At 41.1% G+C, this 18,117-nt stretch overlaps 1 protein-coding gene across 2 annotated transcripts in view; it reads left to right on the top strand.

Annotated features, from left to right (window-relative positions):
• KCNIP4 (potassium voltage-gated channel interacting protein 4) overlaps window positions 1-18,117 on the top strand; it is a 550,334-nt gene that overhangs the window by 439,619 nt on the left and 92,598 nt on the right. For both annotated transcript variants that reach the window (XM_061164773.1, XM_061164772.1), the window contains exon 2: window positions 6,990-7,114. In XM_061164773.1, coding sequence (XP_061020756.1) covers window positions 6,990-7,114 — 125 coding nt within the window. The remainder of the gene's footprint in view (window positions 1-6,989; window positions 7,115-18,117) is intronic.

The following is an 18,117-nucleotide window of genomic DNA, read 5'->3' as shown; positions in this document are numbered from 1 at the left end:
CTTGTTCCTTTTCCCCCTTCCTCAGGATTTCTATTGTAGATTTCTTTTTTTTTTTTCTCTCTGTGTATAATGACTGGCAATATTTATTTCCCTCGTTTACCAAAAAATAAAAAAAAAACAGACCTTACCACCTATGGAACAATAGCTCCTATTATAAGGGGCTATTTATGACTGACTGCAGTAACATTATGGTTCATGCTAATAACAAGCATTCCAATTAGGTGATTATATTTTAAAATCTAAGCTTGTTTGAAGAGTTATTTATGTTTATAAATAAGGTAGAGACAATCCATTCATAAGTGCTGTGAGAAATAGCTCCAGCAATTTTCCTCTGAGTAGTTATGTTTTGTAAGTGATTGAATTCAATCATGAAATTGCAAGGCAATTCAAGTTCTCCTGGAATGGAAACTGCAATGTTATTGCCGACAACCACCTCTAACAGAGGACATTCAACATAATTGGCCGTTTTCAAGATACTTTTCATTTTCCATTGATATATATTCATATATTGATATATGAATAATGAATAGGATAAAGTGTTCATTATAAAGGGCTTTTTGTGTCCTAACATACTTTTAGGGTCAGAGTTGAAGTAATGCATGTCCAACTAACAAAAATATGGGGGTACTAATTGTTCAGGGTGCTCTGGGAAGTGCTATGACCCCCCCCCCCCACCGCTGGCTTCAGATGGATAGTGGGCTGTGCGTGATTAACTTCGAGATAATTGCACTCATACTCTCCTTGTGCACCAGAAAATAGCTCGCAGTAGGTGGGTGGTGAATGGTTGTGAAGACAGGAAGAGTCCAGAGGGCTCCCAAGCCTTCACTTTCCTGAGATTAAGCATTTAAAGTTGGCAAAATGTAAAAAGGAGCTTTAGGGCCTGACCCAGGTTTGAACTCTCCATCCAGAGAAGTCAAATGATAAAACGTGAAAGAAGATGGGTAAGTGTCATCCCAGCTCATCTGCTATCACCTGCTGTGCAAACCTAAGCCAATTCCATAAGCCCTGAAACTGCTGCTGCTAAATCACTTCAGTCGTGTCCGACTCCGTGTGACCCCATAGACGGCAGCCCACCAGGCTCCTCTGTCCCTGGGATTCTCCAGGCAAGAGTACTGGAGTGCGTTGCCATTGCCTTCTCCGAACCCCCGAAAGTAAGTTTCCTCAAATGGTTAGAATTCGAACCACTTTGAGCACTGGGAGTCATGGAACTAAGGAACAGAACGGAGTGCTGAGTATATGGCATCTTATCTATGCTTGGACAGGTTTTTAAAGGAGAGAGGGAAGAAAGAAATTACATGGGTGTCATGAAGATCAGCTTTGGAAAGCTCCTCCCAGGCAGCTTTATCTTTATCCCAATGAGTCAGACAGGGCTTCCCCGGTGGCCCAGCAGTAGAGAATCCACCTGCACTGCAGGAGACTCAGGAGACATGGGTTCGATCGCTGTGTGGGGAAGATCTCCTGGAGGAGGGCATGGCAATCCACTCCAGTATTCTTCCCTGGAGAATCCCATGGACACAGGACCCTGGTGGGCTAACAGTCCAGTGGGTCGCAAAGAGTCAGATACAACTGAAGCAACTGAGCATGCACACACATGTGTCAGACTTGAACACTAAACATCTCCCTCTTATTCTGGATGTTCTCAGGATCAGTTTCCAGTGCTGTAGTAAAGAATCTTCCAGCACCTCTTAGTAGAAAGCTAAAACCTGGAGCAAAATTAGTTAAATCCTCTTCCCATATGTCACTGGATGAAGCTTCAAAATAGTTAATAATAATGTAATTTTAGAAGGTAATCATCCTCATCGTGATGTTATTGCCATACAGATCAGATAGCTTTTAAGCTAATTTAATAAAGGACAAACACTAGGTGCTAAGACTCAGAAGATACTTTTATAAATGAGATAAAGCAATATAAGTCAAGTCAGTTGAATTTTTTGCTAGACAAATCAATTTCAGCTCAGAATTTTAAAGCTTTAGTATTTATGATTTTTCATGATAAAAATGGATACAGTTTTTAGAGAAGGGTCATGCTATATTGAGAAATGGACCTTTTATTGATAGACCCACTACGATTAGGATGCTTCATAGTTATTCATTGATCTCACATCATTTTAAATGGAGCATTTTTAGTCTGCCAAATTAGATGCTGTTGGGCTATTCAGTAGTCTGGCAGGTCTCAGGTGGAAGAACATGCCAACAGTCTCACAATGTTCCCTGCTACAATAAGCCAAGGGCTCATCTCTGAACCAACTTCTTGGAAGAAGTGACATTATTCTTCATAAAAAAGTTTTATTTCAGCATTATGAGCTTTGTTTATAAATGTGTGTCTGAGGAAGGCAGGCTTCACACTCAGATCTGTTTGTAAAGCAAGATGTTCTATAGTTAGTTTCTGGGAATATGGTTCAACTTTGGATAGAGTCAAATTTGTATAATTATGAATCAGGCTGTAATAAGCTTCTACTGTAGTTTAAGAGAAGTTGTGAAACATAAGAGAAAGAGACCTATTTTTAAAATTCATGCTATTGTTTCTGGGGGCTTCCCTGGTGGCTAAGAAGGAAAAGAATCTGCCTGCAATGCGGACTTGGGTTTGACCCCTGGGTAGGCAAGATTTCCTGGAGAAGTAAATGGCTACCCACTCTAGTATTCTTGCCTGGAGAATTCCATGGAGAGAGGAACCTGGGGACTACAGTCATGGGGTCACAAACAGTTGGACACAACTGAAAAACTAATACACTCACTATTGTTTCCAGGTGATTTGAATTCCAATTTCTGGCCTAACTGTGTCATGGCCTAAGGGGACAGTTGACTCAGACATAGGACATCCTTGGCCCTAAGAGACTAAAGTCTAAGGAACAAAAAGTAAAAAGAGACAGAGAAGCTCAAGGGTATCTGGGTTTGGAAATCTGTCATCTGATTAAAAACAGATCTGTTAGAAGACACATGAGTTAAAACACTAGTTGTATTCAATTTGTCAGGATGCAAAAGCACCGTTGAATGAGCAATGCTGCTCTGACAGCAAGGCTCCTGCATAGTTACACCTTGGCAGAAGCCTCGAGATGATTGAGGGGGCCAGAGTGCCACCTGCTTCTGCTTTTATGCCCAAATAAACCACCCAGCCTATCTGAACCCAGATCTCTCAGTGGTAAAATATGGGATAGCATCATCGGCTCAACAGACTTCAGTTTGATCAAACTCCAGGAGATAGTGGAAGACAGAGGAAGATAGTGGAAGACAGCCCACCAGAGCTTGGTGGGCTGTAGTCCATGGGGTGGCAGAGTCCGACTTGACTTAGCAACAGAACAACAACAACAAAATACAGGAAAGCAAACAACATTTTGTGTTCTTTCCACCTCTGCGATCCCATCACTTCCAAACCTTATTCTACATGTTTCTAATCAGCAAGGCATCAACCACCACCACAGTGATCTCCTCAAGGCACCCAGGCGTGTTTTCCCAGAGCACTGGGGTTCCCTGGCTGCTTGGTTTCTGATTTAAAATACTTCATCTCCAAGATTTTTAACTAAGATATATAATTGTTGCTATCTCTTAAAACACCGTATCACTAAGCTCATGATCTTTTGACATTAAAAAGTCAGAGATCAAATCCCAGCTCTGTCACTAAGTAGCTACGTGATCTTGAGTAAGTTAGTTAATCTGTATCGTTCAGTCGCTCAGTCATGTCCAACTCTTTGACTACAGCATGCTAGGCCTCCTCTGTCCCTCACCATCTCCTGAGGTTCACCCCAGTTCATGTCCATTGAATCAGTGATGCCACCCCACCATCTCATCCTCTGCTGCCCTTTTCTCATTTTGCCTTCAATCTTTCCCAGCATCAGGGTCTTTTCCAATGAGTCAGCTGTTCACATCAGGTTCGAATCTCTGTGAGTCCCTTTCTATTCCATGTAAAATAAAGACAATGATACATGTCTCACATGATTTTTGTTGGTATTCAAATGACAGAAAATATGCCAGGCTTAGAGCAAAAGCTCTCTGGAGGATGGAGGTTCTTATTAATAATCTCATCAGAATGTTTAAAAAATTGGACGTTAGCATGCTAGAGACAGTCTGAACTTGAACAAGTGACTTAAGTGCATGTATTAGCTCCAGCTGCCATAACAAAAGGCCTTGGACTGAGTGGTTTAGACAACAGAAATTATCTTCTCACAATTCTGGAGGCTGGAAGTCCAAAATCAAGGTGCCAACCAGGCTGGTTTCTCCTGAGGCCTCCCTCCTTGGTGTGTAGATGGCTGCCTTCTCGTCAAGTCCTCACGTGGCCTTTCCTCTGTGCCTGTGTATCCCTGCTATCTTCCTCTTGAAACAGTTCATAGTGCATTAGAGCCCCACTCTTATGACATCTTTGAACTTTAATTATGTTCTTAAAGGTCATACTTCCAAATTCAGTCATATTGGAGGGGTCATAATTTAACCCATAACAAGAACAGAAAGTCAGATTGCAGTAGATTAAAAAGAGAAGCCTGGCGTGCTGCAGTCTATGGGGTCACAGAGTTAGACACAACCTATCGGTGAACAACAACGAAAAGAGAACAGGAGGGAGGAAATGGACCTGGTGGATTTAGTTCACTTCTCAGTTGACAGTGCAGGAAAGAAGAGAAAAAAATGCTAATTTTAATCAATGATATTTCTCTTGGTATTGAGAGAGTTTGGCAAAAAAAAAAAGAAAAGAAAAAAAGGTTTGGCATCGAAGACTTGGGTATAAATTCAACCCCTGTCTTTTCCTCTATGTGACATTGGGACACACATCTCTTCACTTCTATGAGACTCAGTATCTGACTATGTAAAAAACGGACAATTCTACCTCATTGTGGAGTTACTATGAGGATTAGAATTATAGCAGCAGAGCACCCAGCCCATCTCTTGGTACTTAATGAATTCTAAGTATTGTATTAAAAGGGCTTCCCTGGTAGCTTAACTGGTAAAGAATCTGCCTGCATTGCAGGAGACCTGGGTTCGATCTCTGGGTTGGGAAGGTCCCCTGGAGGAGGTCATGGCAACCCACTCTAGTATTCTTGCCTGGAGAATCCCCAGGGACAGAGGAGCCTGGCAGGCTACAGTCCATGGGGTCACAAAAGTTGGACATGACTGAGCGACTAAGCACAGCACAGTGAATTTAAAAAAAAAAAACAACCAAAGCGCACGCTTTTAAACAGTGGCTGAGTCACACTGTGAATTTCCCAGTCTTTTTTGGAGTCCTGTTGTGCTCTCCGCAGAGTTTGCCTCCAGGAATCTGAGTCTTGATTAGGTTAGGTGGTGCTGCTGCCGTAACTTACCATGTGCTGGTGATTGCTGATGATTTCAGGTATGTTTTTAGAGCTTGTCAGCCTTCTAGAAATAAAAACAGCCCTTTGGCAAGTAGGAGTCATTAAGAAGTGAGGTACCAGTCAGCTAAGTAAACAAGAGTCTGCAGGCAGACTCTTCAAGTGTGATACTTTGAATACTGCGTGTGATGCTCATCATCACACTTAGTTCACTTACAGTGACCCTCTGAGTCTTTTGCCTCAGTCTCAGCATCTGTAAATCTGCACCAGCTGGAGGGAGAAACCAGGTTGATAGTGTGGTTCAGCTTGCTATGTGGTTGCAAAGGTTGAGAAGTTAATGTTCTATTTTGTTTCTTTCCAATGGAAGGGTCATTGGATCCAGAGGAGGTTATGCTATGATTGAGAGACTGCTCAGAAAATCTAATTAAAATTTCCTCTAGTTTTTCCCAGGCTATGTTTCTCAGAAAAATGCAAAGAGAACGTTGTGATTCCAAACAAGGCATTCAAGATCCACCAACTGTCCACTAACCTCAGTTTGAGAAATAATTTTCCAGAAGGCAGCTAAGGTTCAAAGGGCTCCAGATGAATGGGAACTGTAGTGGCAACATCATTTGTTTCTTGATTCACTTATTCATTAATTCCATATGAAGATTTTAGCAGAGGTTCCTTGTGGAGAGAAGAGGTTGGATGGACAAACACCCTTTGGGGTCAATAGGTTAAACGGAAGTTAAATAGAACTCTTTGTTGAAAATTCTCCAGTGTTTTGCTCTGAAACAGCATTAAACTTTACAGAATCTCCCAGGTTTACATGGACACAAAATTCTTTTTTTGTGTAGAGAATCTTTGGGAAATTATATGCATATATAATTCTCAAAGCAAAGTACAATATTTTAGCATTTATCCATAAGTATGGATTCCCTTGGCTGCACAGTGGGGTATAGCCAGAAGGTCCCCTTGGCTCCAGTCCATCCCATGTGAAGGCTGGGTTTATGCCAGTCACACCAGCAGTGGAGTTCTTTCCTCACTTCAGCACCTAATCTGATTGACCTATTTGTAGCCCCTGGCAAGATACTTGATTTTAATGGAATCTTCAGAGTGTATTAGTGGAGTCCTGCCTCATTGTTGCATGACACAAGTGTGGTACTGACTGTTAAACAAAATCCCATTTTTATCACTAGTACTTAGTATATATAGGGCTTTCCTGGTGGCTCAGTTGGTAAAAAATCTGCCTGCAATGTAGGAGATCCAGGTTCAATCGCTGGGTTGGGATGATCCTCTGGAAAAGGAAACGACAACCCACTCCAGTGAAATCCCACAGACAGAGGAACGTGGTGGGCTATAGCTCATGGGCTCACAAGAGAGTGTATATATGTATCTATATATATAAGTCTATGTATATATATACATATGTATCTTAAAAACCTCAAATGTTTTTGAGGTTTTAAGATTGTTCATAGTTTTTACACTTTTCAATCTATATTGTAAAAATGTTCATATTGTGATGTTTAATGACTAGAAAGTTTGAAAAAATATTCTGTAGGATTAGCATAATACTGTATATCCTAGGAAACATAAAGACGTTTGTTGGCAGTGTGAGAATCCTTCCTGTGGAAGTGTCACAAACATCCAGTAAGCATTTCATTCCATTTTCCTGTTTGTTGTGAATACCCATTGGTGAGCAGTGACTGTTCTTAAGACTTTGGTTTTCCTCCACAGATAGCGTGGAAGATGAACTGGAAATGGCCACCGTCAGGCATCGGCCCGAGGCTCTCGAGCTTCTGGAAGCCCAGAGCAAATTTACCAAGAAGGAGCTCCAGATTCTTTACAGAGGATTTAAGAATGTAAGAACTTCCTTTCTGACTTTACTTTCACACAGTTCTCAAAGGATCATTGAGAAATGAGAGGGGAAAGTGGGAAATGTGCAGTTCTGTGATATTCTTCCAGCACATGTACCCTTCTTATCAATCTTTTCTACATATGAAAATTGTCGATATCCATTTGGACTTTGATTCACTTTGGTACACTATCGCTCATACAATCAAACAAGGATAAGTACAGAAGAAAGGTTTACTCAATTCAATTCCTAGTTGGGCTTTTCTTTTTCCCTTTCAGTTATATTGCCATCATTTCAATAAGCTGTAACATCTATAAGTTTAGTTGTGTGTGGATGGGGGTCCATCAAAGAACTCTGTTCCTGGCATTGGAGAAAAGTCATGATAAGTTTGATAGTTTCTGAAAGACCATGTTACCCGTGACTCTGGACCACAGGTGTCTATAGGTCCCTGTTTCTGGTCCCCTGTGATCCAGGTAGAGCTATCATGCTCCCTCCTGAGTGGAGCATCTTCAAGAGCTGTGATTGTCCTTGGACACCAAAGGGCGAGGGTGAGAGTCAAGAAGTGGACTGGGCAATCTGCCAAGCACACAGTCTTAGGGATGCTTTGCTATGTGCTTAGCATTAAGCTAAATACTGCTGGTTATTCGAAAGCCAGGGGAGATATTTTTCCTCAAGGAGCTGCTGGTCTGAATAGGGAGAGAATACTTGTTGTCAAGAAGTTATTTGAAAGTAATTCATCCTTCAAAGTAGTAAACGGTCTTATATTTAATGGCATACGCAACCCAACAGGTATACCATTCTTACACGTATGTAAACCATAGTTACATATGCTACAAGTGCCCCTTGGGAACTAGATGAAATTGCTTTGATTCCTCCTCAAATCTTCTCCCTTACAGTCCCCATTCCATGGTTTGTAGGAATCTATAGTGGCCAGAGATTTCCGATGATGCCAGTCTCTTTAAATCTGTCCATCTCAACGCTCTTTCTGTCCAACTTCATGCAGATGAAAAACCCTGCCTCTTCTATGGTATCCAAACAAAAATTTACCTAGAGAATTTGTGGCACTAGTTGCTTTTTCAGAATATTTTTATAAGGATCCAACATGCATATTGCATGCAACTTCCCACCATTTTTCTCTCTGAATCCATAGGCTCTTTCTCTATCCCATTTGGGCTCCTCACCACTCTCCCTGCCTGCACTTCCTAAATGTTTCCTTCCATTGCTTCTCTGAAATGCAGTTCTTCTGACAGCCTTTGTGGGGATGGACTAAGGTGATGAGGAAGATGATACAATGGAACTTGATGCTTACCCCTCACAAGCAGGACCTCTATTATACACTGTAATATCAAGATGACACACACAAATAAACAGGCATAAAGAGAAAGGGGCTTTGAAAACTAGGCTCAAGAATTACGAGTTATGCCTAGGCTACACCAGAGAGAGGAGGAACTTACTATGAGTCAGTTGCACGGACCACTGACAGCAACAAACAGGTGAAAATGACCAAGTCTTGGATGAAAGTAAATGCTAAGTTAAAGCTCATCACAGAATAAAACATCATACTAACACATATATATGGAATTTAGAAAGATGGTAACGATAACCCTATATGCAAAACGGAAAAAGAGACACAGAAATACAGAACAGACTTTTGAACTCTGTGGGAGAAGGCGAGGGTGGGATGTTTCGAGAGGAATCGGGTGGAGAGGGAGGTGGGAGCGGGGATTGGGATGGGGAAGACGTGTAAATCCATGGCTGATTCATATCAATGTATGACAAAACCCACTGAAATGTTGTGAAGTAATTAGCCTCCAACTAATAAAAAAAAAAAAAAAAAATCAAAGGCATTCCTGTAAACATCCAAACTTCCTTGTTCCAGATGAGAGATCTTGTGATAAATAAGTTTTTGTTTTTTTTTTCCCCATTGCAACAGTGGATTACGCATCAGACGCAAAATGGTTGTCAACTAGAAAACTAACCTCTCAGCATCCCTGCATTCCTCCACTACCTCGGTGTTATCGCTTCACTGCGTTCGGTGTAGGGCTCTCCATTTGGGGTCCCGCTGCCTTTCATACCATTTGTTGCAAATTGGAATCACAATTACTGCCACCATCAACCTTCGAAGCCAGCATCTCTGCAGTCTGTCCTCTACAAGTGGCACTTCATGAAAAATTGCCCAGGCTCTGAAGTCTGCATTGTTTTCATTGCTTTGTTTAATATTTTTCTTTGCCTGCCTGTTTTCTTTTTCTTTGCTTCCCTTCCCTTTCTTTTCATTCCCCTTTTCCTATCCTCCTGATCCTTTCTCTATTTCTTCATTCTTCCAATCTCTCCTTCCTCTTTCAGTTCCTTTATCTCTTATCTATGTCAATTCTTGTCTCCTTATTTTCACTTCTTCCCCTTCCTTTCTGTCTTTAATTTTTCCCTTCTCTCTTCATTATCTTTCTGTACCCTTACCCCACCCCGTGAGATAAATATCCAAAAGATCTGAATGTGCCCAAAGCACATTTTATATAATTCTTTAAATGAATGGGCTTCATAGTTTGCTCAAAATGTTACTAACCAACGTCTCTGATAAATAAGAGCGGCCCTTTAATTTTCATTCATTTTCTTGTAGTCAGTGTACAACTCAAATGTGGTTTAAAATACAGCAAGAGAGGCCTTAAAGAAGCACACTCTTATTTTACAGAATGACAGCAATCTGAACCAGTTTAGCATCAGAGAAAGGAAATTAACCACCTTTGGGTTCCTAAACACCAATTATCTCAAGTCCTTAAGATCAAAAAGTCGTTTCTATGTCACTAATTAAGATACTCATTCTTTTTTTGAAAAGACAACCTAAAGTATGGGAGAAAATATTTGCAAATCATATACACAATAAGGGATATGTATCCACACTATTTGGCAATAAGGAGTTCGTGATCTGAGCCACAGTCAGCTCCCGGTCTTGTTTTTGCTGACTGTAGAGAACTTCTCCATCTTTGGCTGCAAAGAATATAATCAATCTGATTTCAGTGTTGGCCATCTGGTGATGTCCATGTGTAGAGTCTTTTCTTGTGTTGTTGGAAAAGGGTGTTTGCTATGACCAGCAAAAAACTCTTTGCCCTGCTTCATTCCGTACTCCAAGGGCAAATTTGCCTGTTGCTCCAGGTGTTTCTTGACTTTCTACTTTTGCATTCCAGTCCCCTATAATGAAAAGGACATCTTTTTTTGGATGTTAGTTCTAAAAGGTCTTGTAGGTCTTCATAGAACTGTTCAACTTCAGCTTCTTCAGCATTACTGGTTGGGGCATAGGCTTAGATTACCGTGATATTGAATGATTTGCCTTGGAAATGAACAGAGATCATTATGTCATTTTTGAGATTGCATCCAAGTACTGCATTTAGGACTCTTTTGTTGACCATGATGGCTACTCCATTTCTTCTAAGGGATTCCTGCCCACAGTAGTAGATATAATGGTCATCTGAGTTAAATTCACCCATTCCAGTCCATTTCAGTTCATTGATTCCTAGAATTCCGACGTTCACTCTTGCCATCTATTTGACCACTTCCAATTTGCCTTGATTCATGGACCTAACATTTCCAGGTTCCTATGCAATATTATTCTTTACAGCATTGGATCTTGCTTCTATCACCAGTCACATCCACAACTGGGTATTCTTTTTGCTTTGGCTCCATCCCTTCATTCTTTCTGGAGTTATTTCTCCACTGATCTCCAGTAGCATATTGGGCACCTACCGACCTGGGGAGTTCCTCTTTCAGTGTCCTATCATTTTGCCTTCTCATACTGTTCATGGTGTTCTCAAGGCAAGAATACTGAAGTGGTTTGCCATGCCCTTGTCCAGGGGACCACATTCTGTCAGACCTCTCCACCATGACCCGACTGTCTTGGGTGGCCCCACATGGCATGGCTTAGTTTCATTGAGTTACACAAGGCTGTGGTCCTGTGATCAGATTGGCTAGTTTTCTGTGATTATGGTTTCAGTGTGTCTGCCCTCTGATGCCCTCTCGTAACACCTACCGTCTTACTTGGATTTCTCTTACCTTGGGTGTGGGGTATCTCTTCATGGCTGCTCCTTACCTTGGATGAGGGGTATCTCCTCATGGCCACCCCTCCTGACCTTGAACGTGGAGTAGCTCCTCTCAGCTCTCCTGAGCCCATGCAGCCTCCACTCCTTGGACGTGGGGTTACTCAGGGATCAAGACCATCCCCATGGAAAAGAAATGCAAAAAAGCAAAATGGCTGTCTGAAGAGGCCTTACAAATAGCTCTGAAAAGAAGAGAAGCAAAAAGCAAAGGAGAAAAGGAAAGATATTCCCATTTGAATGCAGAGTTCCAAAGAATAGCAAGGAGAGATAAGAAAGCCTTCCTCAGTGATCAATGCAAAGAAATAGAGGAAAACAACAGAATGGGAAAGACTAGAGATCTCTTCAAGATAACTGGAGATACCAAGGGAACATTTCTTGCAAAGATGGGTTCGATAAAGGACAGAAGTGGTATGGACCTAACAGAAACAGAAGATATTAAGACATGGCAAGAATACACAAAAGAACTGTACAAAAAAGATCTTCACGACCTAGATAATCACCATGGTGTGATCACTCACCTAGAGTCAGACATCCTGGAATGTGAGGTCAAGTGAGCCTTAGAAAGCATCACTATGAACAAAGCTAGTGGAGGTGATGGAATTCCGGTTGAGCTATTTCAAATCCTGAAAGATGATGCTGTGAAAGTGCTGCACTCAATATGCCAGCAAATTTGGAAAACTCAGCAGTGGCCACAGGACTGGAAAAGGTCCGTTTTCTTTCCAATCCCCAAGAAAGGCAATGCCAAAGAATGCTCAAACTACCACACAATTGCACTCATCTCACACACTAGTAAAGTAATGCTCGAAATTCTTCAAGCTAGGCTTCAGCAATACGTGAACCGTGAACTTCCAGATGTTCAAGCTGGTTTTAGAAAAGGCAGAGGAACCAGAGATCGAATTGTCAACATCTGCTGGATCATCAAAAAAGCAAGAAATTTCCAGAAAAACATCTATTTCTGCTTTATTGACTATGCCAAAGCCTTTGACTGTGTGGATCACAATAAACTGTGGAAAATTCTGAAGGAAATGGGAATACCAGACCACCTGACCTGCCTCTTGAGAAACCTATATGCAGGTCAGGAAGCAACAGTTAGAACTGGACATGGAACAACAGGCTGGTTCCAAATAGGAAAAGGAGTACATCAAGGCTGTATATTGTCACCCTGCTTATTTAACTTATATGCAGAGTACATCATGAGAAACACTGGGCTGGAAGAAGCACAAGCTGGAATCAAGATTGCCGGAAGAAATATCAATAACCTCAGATATGCAGATGACACCACCCTCATGGCAGGAAGTGAAGAAGAAGTAAAGAGCCTTTTGATGAAAGTGAAAGAGGAGAGTGAAAAAGTTGGCTTAAAGCTCAACATTCAGAAAACTAAGATCATGGCATCTGGTCCCATCACCTCATGGGAAATAGATAGGGAAACAGTGGAAACAGTGTCAGACTTTATTTTCTGGGCTCCAAAATCACTGCAGATGGTGATTGCAGCCATGAAATTAAAAGATGCTTACTCCTTGGAAGGAAAGTTATGACCAACCTAGATTGCATATTAAAAAGCAGAGACATTACTTTGACAACAAAGGTCCTTCTAGTCAAGGCTATGATTTTTCCAGTGGTCATGTATGGATGTGAGAGTTGGAATGTGAAGAAAGCTGAGCACCAAAGAATTGATGCTTTAGAACTGTGATGTTGGAAAAAGCTCTTGAGAGTCCCTTGGACTGCAAGGAGATCCAACCAGTCCATCCTAAAGGAGATCAGTTCTGGGTGTTCATTGGAAGGACTGATGTTGAAGCTGAAACTCCAATACTTTGGCCACCTCATGTGAAGAGTTGACTCATTGGAAAAGACCCTGATGCTGGGAGAGATTGGGGGCAGGAAGAGAAGGGGACAACAGAGGATGAGATGGCTGAATGGCACCACCGACTCTATGCACTTGAGTTTGAGTAATCTCTGGGAGTTGGTGATGAACAGGGAGGCCTGGCATGCTGCAATTCATGAGGAGGCAAGGAGTCAGACACGACTGAGCAACTAAACTGAACTGAACTAAGGACTATGAAAGAATTGCTTCCAACTTTTACTGTCATCCTACCTACACTACTACATTACTCCTCCACAATCACTAGCAAACTTCCTGCATTCTAATGAGCCCCCTGCATAATTCATGAAGAAGTTGCAAGTAATCAGGTTAGATGCCTCAGAGCTTTCCAAGCCTAATCTACCTGTCTTTGGCCAGGCATTCTCTGCCATCCCTTCTGCATACATGATCCTAACAGTACTCAGTCCCTTATATCTGTTCAGGATCTCATGCCTTTTATTAATAGTTTCTCAGGGACTTTGCTCCTGCAATTTTCACTCCTCTCCCCTGAACCATCAGCTACTCTTTCTATATTAGAACATTCTCCAATGTGGAGTTAGGAGGCAGAAATATACAGTCTTATCACATGTCCTCTGCAGCTACTTCACTTTTGTGTACTGTCTTCACAGCAGATTGTCTCAACTTATCCTGAGACCATTCTGTCTTCAACCTTATCATCACTCATAAGATGGAAAACATGTTCTAAGCACCTGTGGGTACCAGACTCCCAGACCAGTGCTTTCCAGACTTTGTGCCCATGGGAACATTTCATGAGGGAAAAGGGTCCTCAAGGAACTCATGGTGGGGTGGGCAGGGAGCCAGACTGAAGACAGTGGTGCAACAAGTGTGATGAGAGCCTTGGCCTCTGGAGCCAGCGTAGACTGGGATCAGACAGTGAGGAATGGGCTTCGCCTGGCTGGTCCTAGAGATAGATGTCTCCCTCTGTCTGCGTGTCTGTCCCTATCTCTACCCCTCACTCTCACACATTCTCTCTTAGGATCTGGTTCTCACCAGCAGGACGGCAATGCAGTGCCTCCCATCCCAGTCCAGGTGAGGAGCCTGGCATGGGGGGGTTGGCCTCCCATCCTCAGTGTGTGTAGAATAGAAGGGTAAAGACCCAAGATACTCATTTTTAATGAAACCTTTTAAAACTCTTATATTTTGATTGAAAGGAAAACTATTCATCAACATCTTAGAACAGTTGTATTTATATGAAAGTAGTTGAACATCCCTGAAAGTAAAGGTCGCTAGTGCCCCGCCAATCTTTTCCCAGTTCTATATATCTGATAGCATTTCTCCAAAATATATTGTTAATATAAATGGGAAATGGGAGTAAAGGAAGATAGTGAGGGAGAATCCCTTAGCCCCTCACCATATCTTATCCCCACATTTTAATTTCTCTTACCACATGCTAAACTGGGTCTTCAAAAATAGGCTACTGACAGAAATGAAGAATACAGTACAGTGTTTCTGAACCTTTACTGTGCCTAGGAATCGTATAAAAGATTTGTTAAAACAGATTGCTGGACCCCAGCTCAAAAGATTATGATTTAGTTGGTCTGAGATTGGAGTGGAGAATTTGCCTTTCTCATATGTTTCAAAGCAATGCTAATGCTGCTGATCTGGGGATCACACATTAGGAATCACAAGTACAGTTCAAACACCAGAAACATTGGTGTCACTCAGACTCAGGTCCATATCTTATTTGTTTAGGGAGATCCCTTTGAATCAGTGGTCTCTCTGTCCTTGTCTCTACAAATCGGGATAATGTAATTTCATTACATGGACTTTGCCTTATTTTGATGTTTTGGAGGGTTTTTTTTTTTTCTAAATAAATTAAGATAGTAAACATGAAGTTCAGCAAAAAAGAATTATTACAGCGTGGCCCTAAATAGTTAACTTCAGTTTTATGTTCTATCAAAGTGGGACAGTCATAGTTGACCCAAATATCCCCCACCAGTGTTTTGGGTTTTGAGCTACATAATTATATGTTAAAGAGTATGTGGAAAGATGCAAGGTATTAGCTACACATCAGCAATTTCATGTTACAATTGTCTAGGGAACTTTAAAAACTACAAATAACTGGTATGATGCTTGGTGATTCTGATATAATTGCTCCCAGAAGAAGCTTGAGCATCAGAATTTATAAAGCTCTCCAGGTAATTACAATGTGCAGCCAAGTTTGAGAACCACTGAACAAGATGTATAAGATTGTAACCATAAAGTTGCTTCTATCACACACTGAATTGACCTCTTTGTGATGAGCCCAATAATGTCAAATATTAATGGTTAAACTGATACTTGGAATCTTAAGCCTTTGGTGTGTGGGATGTGTGTGTAAGTGGTCTTACCTCAGATGAGTCTGATTCAGTTAAATCTCGGGTGATGCTTACTAATCTTTTTTTAAAAGTCTTAATTTTTAAAAAATCCAATTTTAATAGACTGCTAACAGAAAGTTGCATTTGAAAAAAACTGACCTAGAAGGTCATGCAAGAATCTATATACATAACTCATAAACTTGCTTTGCTGTTTTGCTTTCAAAATCAAGCATAATTTCAGTCAACGCTAGGTGATAATGAATGGTGTTCTGGGCATTAATTTTTCATATGGCTATGCCTTTTGGACATTTCTTCTCATTAATTAATAATTTAGAGCATATTCTTCCCATTTTTTAAGGCACAGAATGAAAGATGTTTGCAACTAGTTAGACTTAATATGTTTTGGACACCTGGCTACTTCCTGTTCCATGTCTTTCCCTGCTTCCTTTTCTCTCACTATTTTGAATTTTAATAGGTCAAAGTATCCTTTAAATTCAAATACATCTTTGAGGTATCACTTTAATACTTGTAAATGTCATTCTTCCCTAAAAATGTTGTGTTAATATTCTTTATATCTAAAAGTACAAGATGTCTATATTAGTTTTCTATTGTGTGTAATAAATTACCACATATTTAGTGACTTAAAGAAATGCACATTCATTATCTCACAGTTTCGAAGGTCAGGAATCCAAAAATGACTTAATTGGGTCCTCTGCTTAGGACCTCATAAGGCTATAATTCAATTATTGGTAAAGCTACAGTTCTTTCTGGATTTAAGAGCCCTCATCTAAGCTCATATGATTATTGGCAGGGTTCGTTTCCTTGTGATATTTCTGAGGTCCTCACTCTTGTGCTAGCTGCCAACCTGGGACCACTCATCTCCTAGGGCAGGGGTCCGTGACCCTGGGCCATGGAATGGTACAAGTCCATGGCCTGTTAGGATCTGGACTAAACAGCCGGAGGTGAGTTGTGGGCAGGTGAGTGAAGTTTCATATGTATTTACAGCCACTCCCCATCACTCACTCACATTACCGCCTGAGATTTTTCCCATAAGAGCTCTAACCCTACGATGAATTTCACATGCAAGGGATCTAGGTTACTCACCTCTTTTGAGAATCAACCTGAAACCATCCCCCGCAACCCTGGTCTGTGGAAAAATTGTCTTCTATGAAACCAATCCCTGATGCCAAAAAGGTTAGGGACCGCTGTCCTAGCAGCTGTCTGTAGTCCCTTACCAATGGCCCTAACAGAGACTTTTTCATAACATGAAAGCTAACTTCTTCAAAGCCAGTAAGAGAGAGTCTCTCTACTCTACTAAATCAGAGTCTTATTTAAAGTAACATAATCGTGGGCCTAACATCTCCCATCACCGTTGCACGTCCCAAAACTCAAGGCAAGGGGATTAAAAAAGGCTTGATTTGTAGGGAGTCACACTTGCATGGTGTCCATCACAGTGGTGTTTGTGAGGAGGAGAAACCGCTATGAGTTAAAATGGCTAAATTCAGTCTGAAGCACAGTTAATCCCACCCTCAATATTATGCCTGCAATCCAGACATCTTAACATATTTTTCCAAAAGTAGCACTAGCCTTTCCCCCTGATTTCTACAAAAGATTTGATGTAATAGGCAAAGGAACCAGCAGGAGAGGAGAATTCTTTGATGGGGCATCCCCACCCTCCTTGAAGGATTTGAGAACTTCTGCACTTTAAAAATAGATTAAGGGAACTGAGGGTGAAATTGTAATAGAGATCTACATTTTTTTACAAAGAACATGTACATTAGAAGCTCTAAATCCCCCTTATGGTGGAGAGGGAGAAGCTGGGAGTTTTGTACAGGCCTGGAAAAGAGTGGAATCAGGTGATTAGGGTAGAAAAATAAGCTGCTAATTGTATAAGGCAATTTCTCTTTTGTCACAAGCCCTCAGAGTTATTCTTGAGGCTTTTATAGACTGATTGTGTGACTTTCAGCAAATCACTTCATCCCTGGCAGCTTCTGTTTCCCCGTCAGCAAATTACGGATTAAGATCTTCCCTTCCAATCATGAAGGGAGGTGGGTAATAATTGGTTTTGTACAGCTCTTGAAAGAGTCAGATAAAACTCTTCCTTAAGTGCAAAGTATTACTCACGTACTTTAGAATCAAGGTATAAGAACAGTGAAAATGCTATTTCCTATGCCCTAGCAGAGTTTTCTGTCAGACTTCCAAGAAGCAGGGCTTTCTGAGGAGAAGGTTGTCTACAGGTCTGAGCAGATAAACATGGCTGGCCTTCTGATTCCCAAGTCTGGCATGGTCCACGTGCTCTTCTGGGCCCAAATCTTTCAACTGCCATTCCTCACCATAAGCAGATAGTTTAACCTCTCAGGGTATCAAATTTTAATTTGAAGATTCCGGACATTAATATCAATGTAAATGAGAAGATGACGAGAAATGTTCTGCATAATCCCTTTCATTTAGAATGTGAAAAATAGACATTAAAGTCCTTTAGTATTTTCCTCTCATTCTCCTAAGTACTAGGGTAACTAAAATTCATAAGGTAGACCTGTGATATCATCTCAAAGTATATTGCATTAAACATGCATTTATGTGACATATATACTTGGGCAATTGGATGCTTCCTGGTTTGTTACTTTTCTATCTTAACCTAATAAGATGCCATGCAAACAGGGTGTAAATTGAAATATGTAACTGTCCTATCTACAGTCAGCTCTCCATTCCACCTTGCTGGGGTAACTACTCTTAATTTTCTTCTTTA

Source organism: Dama dama, chromosome 17, assembly GCF_033118175.1.
Source record: "Dama dama isolate Ldn47 chromosome 17, ASM3311817v1, whole genome shotgun sequence".
NCBI classification, from domain to species: domain Eukaryota; kingdom Metazoa; phylum Chordata; class Mammalia; order Artiodactyla; family Cervidae; genus Dama; species Dama dama.
The sequence above is the reverse complement of the archived record's forward strand: the minus strand, read 5'-3'. Positions and strand labels throughout refer to the sequence as shown.